At 35.5% G+C, this 13425-nt stretch overlaps 3 protein-coding genes across 16 annotated transcripts in view; 1 reads left to right on the top strand and 2 right to left on the bottom strand.

Annotated features, from left to right (window-relative positions):
- The window catches only part of LOC127858367 (probable methyltransferase-like protein 24), a 264328-nt gene that overhangs the window by 73599 nt on the left and 177304 nt on the right, over positions 1 to 13425 (bottom strand). The gene's annotated exons all lie outside the window — the stretch shown is intronic.
- LOC127858369 (uncharacterized) overlaps positions 1 to 13425 on the bottom strand; it is a 275468-nt gene that overhangs the window by 28962 nt on the left and 233081 nt on the right. The window lies entirely within an intron of this gene.
- On the top strand, positions 1149 to 12044 carry LOC127858360 (DBH-like monooxygenase protein 1). Of its 3 annotated transcripts, none has more exons than XR_008038863.1 (13): positions 1149 to 1370; positions 2206 to 2300; positions 2660 to 2809; positions 3949 to 4125; positions 4418 to 4498; positions 5096 to 5272; positions 7494 to 7614; positions 8184 to 8332; positions 8986 to 9177; positions 10174 to 10235; positions 10612 to 10731; positions 11329 to 11442; positions 11845 to 11993. XR_008038863.1 is itself a non-coding variant. In XM_052395427.1 (13 exons), exons 1-13 carry the CDS (start codon positions 1181 to 1183, stop codon positions 11920 to 11922), a joined length of 1728 nt encoding a protein of 575 aa, XP_052251387.1. In that variant the 5' UTR covers positions 1149 to 1180; the 3' UTR covers positions 11923 to 12044. The 3 variants fall into 3 exon arrangements, 2 of the variants coding, with proteins under 2 accessions (XP_052251387.1, XP_052251388.1); XM_052395427.1 differs by having other exon boundaries at positions 10174 to 10233; positions 10609 to 10752; positions 11845 to 12044; XM_052395428.1 differs by having other exon boundaries at positions 10174 to 10233; positions 10609 to 10731; positions 11845 to 12042.

The raw sequence follows: 13425 nt of genomic DNA on the forward strand, positions 1-13425 counted from the left end.
TCGCGTATGAACAAAATTCAAATGTAAAATTTTTTATTATAATAAACAGAAGATCATTTTCTTTGTATGTTGTTGTTTTGGTGAGCTTGCTAAAATGTTAATATACTTTATTTATTGCCTCACGAAACGTTTCTACAGACTCTTAATATTCATTTGAATAAAAAATGGATTGTCAAGGATAAAGACATGCGTACACTTGTGAACTACATTGATTCTAAATCAAAAATTAGTGCGACGTACACAATTAGCGTTTGCATAATCATAGATAAACATGACGATATCTCATCCCGTAAAAATGTAATTGATTTAACCCGTTGTGTGCGATGTTATTTAAGGACCGCCATTGTTTTGAATGTGGGAACTTTGGTTTATATGTACAAGTTTGAAAGCGCAAACTTAAGAGAACGTATCGTGAAGAAGCGAGATTACGATGCATGAACCAAATAATACGAGTCGAATGGGCAATATCACGAAGCGAGAACGTAAGAACACAAAATAACGATCAGAACGCGATGTTAGGATGAGACATAGCGACATTAATTAAGAATCTTAATCTCGTTTACTTATAGCTAATTTGGTCACCGTGAGGAATCAAATGGTTGCAGTTAATAGTAAAATTTAGAGTGCATCAATTACTTAAAATTTTAGAATAATTTATTTAATTTTAATAACATATAATTATACGTTAATCTATTTCATTGAACTCGGAATTGAGCTTAATTGTATGCTTAGCGGGGGAGTGACAGTGAGGAAGAACTGAGCATATGTTGCGATTTAATAGTGTTTTTAAAAAAATACACAGCGAAATATATAATATATAATATTGCTGCGACCTACGTTAATAGTTCAAGCTGTGTCCATCGCCTGTCATTGGTAACGTTAATTTATGACATTTTGTATTGAACTCTCTGAAGATAGCCAAAAGACGCAACCATATTCCTTTTTTATCGTATTTCAATGATATTTTATTTCAGCCTAAATTATGTTCACATCGGTTATTTTTCCTTCACAATTCTAATTAGCATGTCACTCTTCACACGGGCCTCAACAAAATAACACACCACGATATCACAGACAATGCTTCATACGGAAATCTATATAAACTGAACTGAAACCGAAGTCTCGAAGCTTGCTTTATAATTAAAACCATCAAACCAATTGCTAACATAGCAAACTACTCATGCTGCTCATCTGCGGTGCTCTTCTAATAGGGGTGTGGCTGCCCAGGACCCTCGGGGCCTCACAACCGGGACTGAAGACCACTGAGCCATTCGATCACATGGCTGTATTAGATGAAGACGGAATGTACACGCTCTTCTGGAATTTTAACAGCACCCATATTACTTTCGAGGCCCACGTGCAAACGAAAGGTACGTGTTTGGTGTTTATTTTAACATATTTGTTTAATCTCGTATACGTCGGGTTTATTAAAGCCTAGCGTTTATTAAAACGCTATCGAGACTCTTGACGGCGTTGAACCAGTACTTGGTATCTTTTGGGGAAGAAAGGACGTTCAAACAACAGGGATCTGTTTCGTGCCCTCTCGGTCGCTAGTTTGACACCATACGCACAAGGCAGCGACGACTTGAAGTACTGTTTGTTGGATCAGATGCAGAGAGTATTCATAGGAATGCAATGTATTAATTTTTAAGAATGATATCCATTTGTGGAAACAGGTCAAACTATAGTTTAATATCGTGTTTTTCTTTTTATCTATAAATACATGTATGAGTTATTATAATATTTCCGTATCCAACTCAAATGCTTACTTTGTTATCTGGCTTTTTACACGTTATCTTTTTTATGTAATGAAGTGTTATGTGTCTTATCATCTTATGTTACAGACAACTTTGTTATTTGGCTGCCTTTACAGACAGTTAAATATCATTAAGAAATGTTTGTATTGGCTGAATAACAACAATTACGACATGAATTGACATTTAATTAATTTAAATTATAACTGCTTTTTACTATGCCTAGGCCAGGATCGGTTCTCTGTTTGTGTTCTGTATGACTGTTCGACAGGCCTACATTGAGAACGGAGGAATTGAAAACCGTTGCGATGTGATTTTTACAACAGTTGTAAACTATTTGACTTTTTTATCATTTATCTTGCAATGGATACTTTCAATAACTAACATACATGGAGTACAGACGACTGCAATTATTGCCAATAAATAACCAGTGTTTGATATCATTTTGAAGGATGGGTTGGTCTTGGAATCTCCGGAAACGGGAACATGTTCCCCGGCGACGTCGCCTTAGGATGGGTAACCGATCATGGACAGGTTCACTTTGCTGTAAGTACGTAATCTAGAAGCTCGTTATTAGAGCCACTTCCTCACACAGTTTCGTATTTTGAATGATGCGCTATGCTAGAAAGTCTTTCATATAATTGTAAACAAACAACAACACGTTCATCGCATTTGTGTAAATATATGTATCAGTCCATATGACCCAACAAAGTGATCTGTGTCTATGTAATATCATAAGGACTATACCTATACTATTATTTATTTTCAATGTACATTTTATACATTATGCCTTTACAGAGATATGGTATTGATATAAAATACACTTTGTAAAACCTTTTACACAAATGATAAAAATAGGCTACGTGTAGACACTAATGAACATCCGATCGGATTGTTTCTGTCAGGACCGTCACACGACCGATCATCGTATGCCTTTAGTGGACACGTCGCAAGACTGGTTCCTACTGCACGCAGAGGAAACAAGCGCTGGTACTGTTCTGAAAATGGTCCGGAAACTACAGACGTGTGACGCCGCTGACGACATAGACATCCACGTAACTATACAAAAACATTAGAGACTGTTTATGGACATTTGAGCTTCGCATTGGAAAATGGGGTTTAATGTATGTGAGTAAAGTGTCTTCCCAGCTTAACCTGTGCAGTTCTCAGAGGCTTATCAGAGACGACACTTTCCGTTTGGACTGGATTTGCTTTTAGAAGAGGCTTTCTTCAGAAGAAAGAATTCATACACTCGGAAAGTGTTATACCGGTACAGGCAAATCTGGTGCGACATTGTACGCACATGCACGAAGCCATGTTTTCCATGAGCTTCATTCATTTATAAAAAACAACTATATATAAGAATGAAATATTGCAACATGTTTCTAATTATCATATAAGAAACAATATAATAACATTTTCAATGCAAAACTGTCTTAAAGGTAAGATTTGTTTTAAAGAACAATCATTTCGGACTATTAAATCTCACTAACATATTTTCGCAAAATTTTCTCAAAAATGTACTGTCAAGTATATTGCGGTCAATAAATGCAATCTTGAAAAAAAAGATATTATAGAAGATTGACTCTTCAAATGGTTTCCAGTAAATAACTAACTGCTCATTATACGACAATATATAAGTTTCACATTCATTGTATGTGTTAATTTCTTCACTCGCACAATCTCATTCAACGCTGTTGCTTTGTTTTTTGCACACGTATTCTTTGCATTTCATATGAGATGCAGTTAAATGCACTTAGATTTGCATCGCTTTTCTAATATCTTGTCTGTTAATGTCTTTATAGGCGGTCAGTGTAACATCTAGTTGATTTTAGTTCACTTCCCTTACCACCACAATAATCGGCTCGCAAAACTGACAGTGATTTTACCATCCCAAACTTTAGAATGGTCTCATCCGGGTAATATAGACTGACCATGTGAAAAGCCCGCGCACCAACCGAAGCATTCCGCACGATATTTACCTTTGGCTAGTCTTTATCTCAAAAAGCGTCTTTTTGAAGGCTATTAGTGCTATGATTGTGATACACTTATTGACACCCTTGTCATGCGTTTAAAAATGATACGAAGCATTTGCCTATACGTCCCATCGTTGTGTCATTTGTAAATGTTCTTGTACCAACACCACGATATACACTGATGCTTTCGGTTCATTGATTGTCCTCGTGCATTTCAGAATGGCACAAATCGTGTCATCTACGCGTTCGGCTCGGATGACCCGCAGAACGACCGCAGTATCTTGTACCACGGAGCCACACGGGGAACCAAGAGCCTGTTCCTGCTCAATCCGGACAAAGGGGGTGGCAAGATCCCGGAGACGAAGATTAAGCACTTCGATTTTCTTAATTTAAACGTAAGGAAAGAACACGTGTTTACGCATCACAGACTTAACCAATAATATTGTTTTTCAATGGTCCGATATAAGGTAAACACACAGTTATTTCGTGTTGGTTTTGGTCAAGCCGTTTTTTCTTATTGTTATGACGACAGTCAGGCATGCATAACTCAAATTATGTATCAAACATTTGGTTTCGTTATACTTATACTACGTTTGCTGCTTTATTTGATATTGCCCTACTTCATAGTAATATATCACATGCATTTATTTAATTCGTTGATACTGTAAACATACATTTCAATTTCAGTTTATGGTTCCAAATGACACCACTACGTACCTCTGCCGAGCATTTATCATGCCTCCGATCGGTAAGCACCACCTGATAAAGGTAGGAACTACTGTTAAATACGAAATATAGACTAATTATAGTAAGGATTTCGGATCATTAACAATAGTTTGATGTTACCAAGAATACAAGATATGTTAAAAAAACAAATTAAAAATCTTTTAAGATGGCTTATCTTAAAAGAACTCGTTAGGGAGTGTCGTGGCTTCGACCAAGAGAGAGTACATCATACATGGATTATAACCTTCGTTTGTGCACAAATGATCCGCCTATATTTGCATCTACCTTTAATCGAGATATGCTTTAAGCCATATAGAACATGCACGCGGTTCAAATACGTAGTAATTCTCTAGGCACATGGACGTGTAGTGTTCACATTTAAACTATTCGCACAATTGTACAGTCTTTACACGAACCCACCAATGTGCTAGTAGTTTGAAAGCCACAAAACGTTTGTCAGTACATACAAAGCTAACGTTAAATTCAAGTCATACTCTCATTTAATATCTATTGTGTTCCCTACGTGACACTTTTTCTAGCGACAGTGGAAACATGTGTCAACGTTTTTGTACATAATGAATTAATGGGTGTTAAAAAGGTCTAGCGCAATTCGAGATTCGTCTATTTTCAAAATTACAGTTCGAGCCTGTTATCACACCCGGAAACGAGAAGCATGTGCACCACATCTTGTTGTCCAGGTGTAAGGTGGACAACCCAAGTCAGTATGACGGAAAATCTGATTCATGCTACGACTACCAAAAACAGGTCATTCCTAACTGCGGTGATTACATAATATCCTGGGCAATCGGCGGAGAGGTTAGTCAAATAGTGCCACAGGAAACACTATTTATTGTACCCAATATATATATATATAGTATCATATGGTAGTAAAAGTATAGCATCATCTTTACCCTCTTAAGGTAACACTGATCTACGCATGCTTTCCACAATACATTATGTCATAAAAGGAAACTGGGAAAAAAAAAATAAAATAAATAAAGTCGTTCTGGTCATGTTGTTTAACCTATTGTTTTCCGTATCCGTATATCATAAAATGATCATTACCCGGTACATAAAATATACCCTACTAACAGGATACTTTTGTTTGTTTATTTGTTATGAAAGATCATTAAATTCAGTATTTTTTATCTATTAGTATGCTAGTCATGCATGTGCATTGTGAAGTTTGGTTTTAAATCGTTTAAATGTGTTTATGGTCAAATTTAGTAATTTTTTATTGCAACCACAACAAAACAATTACGTGACGATATGAGCTTGAACAAACCAATTGTTCACACCATTTTGAAATGTTCATCTGTATCTGATGATGGAGTAGTTGGCATCAGACTTATGAAACTATGTTAAAGTGATATCTACTGACCAAAAGTATCAACGCATGTTTTTTTGTATGAGATAATAAATGAATACAGTAGTGCAAATAATTATAGTACGAAGACAGTATTTGGTTCCGATGAATGGATCGACTTTTCTTAAGTTCTTATTTAATCGATCGAAAATACACAATTAAAATTAATAAAACAACACAATTTTATAAAATTTAAAAATTGTCAGCTATATGTCTGTTGTGACATGTTATGTGTCGTTACAACATGAGTAATGCAATGTGACAACAGTCAGCTGAAGCACATCTTCATATAACAGACTAAGATTTGTCGAGGAATCATTGTTTCGGCTCAAGTTCCGCCCAATTTATGGGACTCCGTTAAGCTGTCGCCATACGTCCATCATCTCCATTAGCTCAAATGTATCACATTTTTGCAATATATCTATCATGTCCTCAAGTTTTACTTTTTTTTCCTCAATAATAATAACTTCCCATACAGCCTGCTCTCACATATCTTCCAAGGTCAGCTTCACAAGCATGAATGTAAAACAGGGTGCAGAATCAACGGGGTTTTCAAGGGTTTATACTGCCTCAAGTTATTGAAATATATTTGCAAAAATCTTTAGTTCATAAAACGCATTTTTTCTTGCAATTTGTGCCGATATCTTAAGGTATGATAATAACTAAAAACGTCCGAAATCGGTGACACCATTTCACGTACATAATAATAATCGTGTAGAACGAATCGAATTGTTTAACAAGACCACCGGCTATTAAACAAACTAATTCTAAGGTATTTCACATTGCCATAAGATACATAAAAATCTGTCTTTTATGCACTAGTTAAAATTATTCAGAAAAATTGTTTAAAAAAGTTAATTGAAATAAAGCACCACTTAACGTCGTGTTAACTTCCATTAAAGTTAAAACGGGAAACCCCACAAAGTCACGGGATCCTGCACCCTGAAAATGTATTTCTGACAAAAGGGACACAGAGCTGTTCCAATAGTCTTGAATAATGTGAGTATGCATCACAAGGCCAATGCGCAGTTGAGGATCAATTTGCGCACTCAAACCATATTTAAGTAAGATAAATATCCCAAATCAACAAATATTACGTAAAATATTTCGTAACATAAAGTTAACGTATAAATAAATCAATGTTCCTCATAGCAATAGCCACACTTTCAACGCTAGATGTTGTATGGTTACACAGATTTAACGGGAAACAAATTGCTCGTTTTTATTTTTGTTGTGGCACAATATATTCCATTTTCATTTCCTGCATTTCGACCATAATTTGTTAATTTTAATATGTGAATGGCCAAAGCCATTTTGCCGATGTTCCAATAAAAAACTTGGAACTTGAAACTTCATTTCCTGCAACGATGTATATTCGTTCGACACACGAACACAGACTTGGTTCAGGAACATGTGTTGTTGAATGTTTTGTCTCACACAAAATACCATTTTGTATCGTGCTAAATCTTTGTAAGAAACATTGATTTTTATGTGTTAACTTTATTTTTTGAAATATTGTACGAAATATTCGTCGATTTTGTGTGTATGCGGGCTTTTAAGGTTCGTTGAGTAGTTTACGTCATAAATCATGTAGATAGTATTTTGTATATTACAACATTTAGCGTTGCAGACACATGTTATTGAATACTTTACTTTCCTTTCCTTATAAAGTCATTTTACCTCCCGGCTAACGTTGGATTCTCAGTCGGTGCACCGGAAGATCCGGTTTTGTACCGGATGGAAACCCATTATGACAACCCCAACGGCAGAGACGATATCCTTGATAACTCAGGTAACTTTTCTTGAGAATTACCATCGTCATCATCATCAGAAGCAGCAGAAGCGGCAGCACCAACATCATCTCCTTCTTTTTCATGACCATCAGCATCTTTTTTTCAAGTACCCATATTACCTATCATTAATGATGTCATAAAAAACTTTCATTTATCATTTTTTAACGGAATCATGAAAACATCCATTGTGTGTGTATCGGATAATCATCATCATTATCATCAACTCCATCTACACACGTTTATAAGGATAAAAACGACAGTTGGTTTTTAAAAAAAGGTGATTAATTAAATTCAAGGAAATGAAATACGCTTCTGTCTGCTAGCTTCACATATATGAGCCAAATTCTCGGAAAACTGGGTTTTATGCATGTACGTTAAGTGACATCCAACATAAGCATATGCAGTCCATCTGTGAAGACACTTTCCGCCCAAACTGGATTTTTTTTAAGAGTAGATTTTCTATAAACAATAAATTCCATGAAAACGGAAAGTGTCGCCCCTGATAATCCTTCGAGGACATGCAATAAGCCCAGTTTTCCCAGAACGAAGCTCATATTCAAATTCCAAGGCATACGCATCACACTGACCTCTGAGCTGCGGGCCCAAGAGGCGGGCATGCTGGTGATGGGACTGCTAACCTCTTTCAAGCAGGTCGTACCCCCGGGCCAGAGCAACTTCGTCTCAAGGGCGTTTTGTCGGGATGACTGCATCAGGCTGGTCAGAAGTTGTGTTTTTAACAACACTAAAGTAGAAGTACTAGTATATAAAACGTGTAATCAACAAAGTTTCTGTTTTTTTTTATAAACAACAATACAGGAAAAGTAAAATATTAAACATGTGATCATAAACGGAAGATTGTATATTATTAACTGCGCGAGACCGTTGACCGTGCATGCACGCGTATAGCTTTGCTTATTAAATATCAAAGTTAGATGTAGGTTACAAATACCGCATTCTCCTTTTTCATACCTGAGTTTCATCTCAAGTAATTGTGAATTTCTTATATAAGTATATGCAAATGGGACTTACAAACACTCAATTCCCTCGCAGTGGTAAAACCTCTACCAGACTTAATACGCTATATTCACATGTAAAATCAGTCTAGATTTTTAAAGTTTTTTTAGTGTCTTGCGTTTGCCTGCTTACGGTAAATTATTGTTTTATGTCTGCATGATGCATTCGATAAAATTGATTTTAAAAAAGACTTCAAAATAATATACAAAAACAATTTTTATTTGAATCCATTGTCATTACGTGTTTTGGACACTGTTGTGCGAATGATTAAACTTGAAAAACTCGACGACACATAATAATAACAAACAAAAATTCAACCCATCAATCCTTCAGCTTTGTTCTTTCCCCGTTGTAAGGGACTCACACAGGCAAACATTGCGAAGTTCAAGATCTTTGGCGTCCTTCAGCACTCGCACCTCGCCGGTGTTCGAATAACCACACGTCACTTCCGGGTCGGAAACGAGCTTCCGCCTATTATCGATGATCCGAACTACGACTTCAACTTTCAGGAACTTCGCAAATTACCGAAAGAGATCGCCGTTCACCCGGTATGTAATCGTATTTCGAATTTGTTTTATAGCTAGATTTCAGTTAACACACATATAAACATACGGATTGTGTGTAATTTATTTTTTCCCAGAGAGTTACACATTTGATAACGATGTATGACTGCGCATAATATAAGACAAGTAAAGTTTTCCAAATAGTATAGACTGAGTTGTAGGGTACAAATACGAAGCAACACTTACATATTTTGATAACTATGTTATATTGTTTACATAGTAACAATAGAATCAAATGAACAAAAGCTATAATAGACAATAAACATTCTAAAGATATGAACTGCTCATCGCTTCACATTTTTATGATACAAAACATATTTAATACATATGTATATTTAAGTAAACCTTATTTATGCTTAAAGGGACCTTTTCACAGATTTTTGCATATGTTGAAGTTTGTCATTAAATGCTTTATATTGATAAACGTAAAGATTGGATCTAAAAAGCTCGAGTAAAAAAACAAGAATAAAATTACAGAAAAAGTAACCCTCAACTAGGCTCGTACCACTGAGCACTGGAGTAAAAGTATATCGCTTAGACCACTTGGCCATCAGTGCTGATAGAATAAGTGATGTATTTATACTTCATATAAGCAATCTTAGTAGTATCACAAAACATAACGACAACAACAGAACTCTCCAAATGATTCAATCGTTTCGTGTTGCAGCGCAAATATAATGTTCCGGTTTTTAAATCGTCAAAAGGTGCATGGTAAATATTCAGTTTCCACACAAATATCTTAACTACAACGAAAATTTGCGAATCCGAAACTTTTTAAAATATTTTCTTCAATTTACCAAAACGGGAAAAGGTCCCTTTAACATAATAGCATGCTTAACATATGTCTATTCTAAAAATGTCGATTATTTGTCAATTAAGTTTGGACAAACTACTTTTCTAGTGAAGCAGCTTTCGAACAGATTGTCACTATGACAAGTTCTTATTAATCAGTCTACAACTGTTCTATTACTGCTTTTCCAGGGGGACAACTTCCGAATAGATTGCCACTACAACACCGTCGGAAAGTCACAGCCTGTCTTGGTAAGATGCCAAGTATTTAAAATTATATTTATATGTTGTCCTGATGTCATGGGTTCGAATTTTTTTAGGTTTTTCCCATAGACACAAATTATTTGTTCTAGTCCATGGAAACAGACTCGAGAGCGTTTCAAATGGCTTTCGCACTGAATCGAGCTATAATAAATATGTATACAAACTTAACCATCTTTCCTTCTCAATCCCTGTTTATGGCTAATACACGGCGCTTGAGAATGATACTATGCAGGAATGCGTAGGAATTAAACAACGAGCGCGTCGGTAAATGACTGTAGTTACAGAGAATTTCTATAGACATTACAAATTGAACAATACATCTACTTTGAAAGAAGACTTTTAATAACGCTATGTTTATTACAGGGCGGACTGGCCACCACCAACGAGATGTGTTTATCGTTCGCCTACTACTACCCGAAAACACCACTTGCCAACTGTTTATGGAATCCGACCTATGGAATGTCCGGGGCCGATGGTGATGCAAAGGTATATTATTACATGCGTGCAGTAATATTATTTTTCACAGATATATTGAATTGATGATTGTGATTGGCATAATGATGTTTACGCTAGAATCGTTGACGAATTTGTTGTTCGTATATACTGATTGTGCATGTCGAATGCTCAATGCGATCACACTCGTCTTAGACAATGTCTACGAAATTACTATTTTGTGTGAAGAATCCACGTGGATTATCGCACATGTCAAGAAAAAATAGCAATGCTTATTTTTCCACTCATTATCAAAACTGAAACATACAACATAAGACATTACAATTAATTATTGTCGCATTTCTTAGACCCTGATATTATAGATCATATAAGAAAGATAACAAATATTAAATTAAATTTCATTTGAATAAAACTCTAATGTACTGTAAATAAATTATGTCTCAATACGAATTAAGGGCTGTTTTATTTCATTTACCAGTAAAAGCGCTATATGTTCAATTCCTGGTGCTTTAACTGAAGATTTTCCAAACAAATATTAGAGTCTTAAATGATGTGCATAATACACAATAAGACACAATTGTCGAATTTTACTTACAATCACTATCCCTCTTTTTTCCCTACCCACTCTAGACGTGGCAGATGATCCAGAATGCGGACTGGTCGAATAAGACCGTGGTAGACTGGTTCTATCAGCAGCAAAGCACCGGACCCGGATATGAATATTGCGCTGGAGACAGTTTGAAGGTAACCAATCTATTTAGAATTTAATAACTCTCTAAACTGAAGAACAATCAACGGAGAGCAGTTGGTAAGCGCGTGAATGAAGTACTAATTGATGTATTCATCATTAACGACAATTGAGAACAATATGTTTATTTATTCATTAAAATTGATATTTTCGTCGTACGTGTTTTGCTAAATATATTTCTATTTAAGTAGTAATTAACTTTATCAATGACTTGATATCAAAGCTAATCCGTCATAAACTTAATATATTCAAATTACAATTTGATTATGTTCGTGGGTTATTTGTCATAATGTATCACGCTGTTTTGCATTCAAAGAATTTACAATTTATTTGCTCATATAATTTCAGTTACTATATAAAATACAAAATTATTGGAGTTCCTATTATTGCAATTCTAGATTCCAGCCAACTTCGACTACACGTTCACTGGCTATCTACCGCCTCATGATTACGTCGAGCCTGACACGTGCCCGTAACGGACCGCCGTTCCTGATTAGACAGTCATGAAGTACATGCTCGTTGTAAACCGACTGTTCTGATAAGACTGTATAAAGAATATCAATACAAAAAAAACAACATTTTCGTACTTATTAAATGTATGCACTTGAAGTCTTAGACTTATATTGTGCTTGTGTGCGTGCGTGCGTGCGTGCGTGCGTGTGAGTGTGTGTGTGTGTGTGTGTGTGTGTGTGTGTGTGTGTGTGTGTGTGTGTGTGTGTGCGTGCGTGCGTGCGTGCGTGCGTGCGTGCGTGTGTGTGTAAAACATTCATAGACAAAAAAGCTTCACATGTCTATGTTAGGTCTAGATATCGACAGGGGCTTGTGTGTGCATATTTTACAAATAATTTTTTTTTATTAGACAGTGATTGACAATAATGATAAAAAATATGTATAAATCAGATAAATGTACTTGTTCACATATCACATTTACATGATACACAAAGTGTAAAGCTATGGACACACGAGCACACTATACATGATAAGTAAGAAATTTATTAACATCAACGTTTCTACTTTTGTAAACACTCAAACACATGTGCTAGTGTCTAACCATTAAACATTACATCGAAATAATTGCACTACACCGCATACGTTGTGTTCATACGCGTATATGTCGCGTGCAAAAGTTGATCATAAACTGTTGAATTTTGGCGTTTAAGACATATTGCGACTTAAAAGTTAATAAATTGTATAGGTGCAGAGAAACAAGTCAGGGAATACACTTGTGTTGATGATGGTGGTGACGGTTTTGATTGTGATGCTGTTGAGGATGATTGATTGATGAATGCTGATGATTGATGATGGTGATGATGATGTTTACAAATATGAATATGATGATGATGAATATGATGATGATGAATATGATGAATATAATGATGATGAGGAAGATGATGAAGAAGAAGAAGAAGATGATGATGATGAAGATGATGATGAGACTGAAGAAGAAGAAGAAGAAGAAGAAGATGATGATGATGATACCTTGGTGCATTCCTTGACGAATTCATTACGGCTTAACAAGGCTAAAGATTAAAGAATGCGTAAAAAGCGAGGAGTGGTAAAGTCCAGTCATTCACTAAGCTATCACCGCCGTGCCTGAATCCCAACCGCACCACCACCACCATTACATAATTATCTTGATTCATTCGAATTACCAAAGGGAAATTACTACATGGAAGAACGAGTAAGAGGCTCATGGGGATCTATCTACCTTTCTTTAAAAAAAAAACTGAATTATTGTTCGAGATATGAATAGTGCACAATTGGAATAACACGAATAAACCAAAAACAAAACTATGAACATATGCAAGGAAGAGATAAGGAATATTTAAGCATAATAGACCATGAAAATCACATCAAACTGCATAACAATGTAAATACAGTGTCATAAACTCAGGCACACATTTTGAAAACTTCATGTATTTAGTAACGTCTTTACGATATTCATATATATTTCTTTAGTCAGAACGACAAACACAATC

This window comes from Dreissena polymorpha, chromosome 14 (genome assembly GCF_020536995.1).
Source record: "Dreissena polymorpha isolate Duluth1 chromosome 14, UMN_Dpol_1.0, whole genome shotgun sequence".
Lineage (NCBI taxonomy): Eukaryota > Metazoa > Mollusca > Bivalvia > Myida > Dreissenidae > Dreissena > Dreissena polymorpha.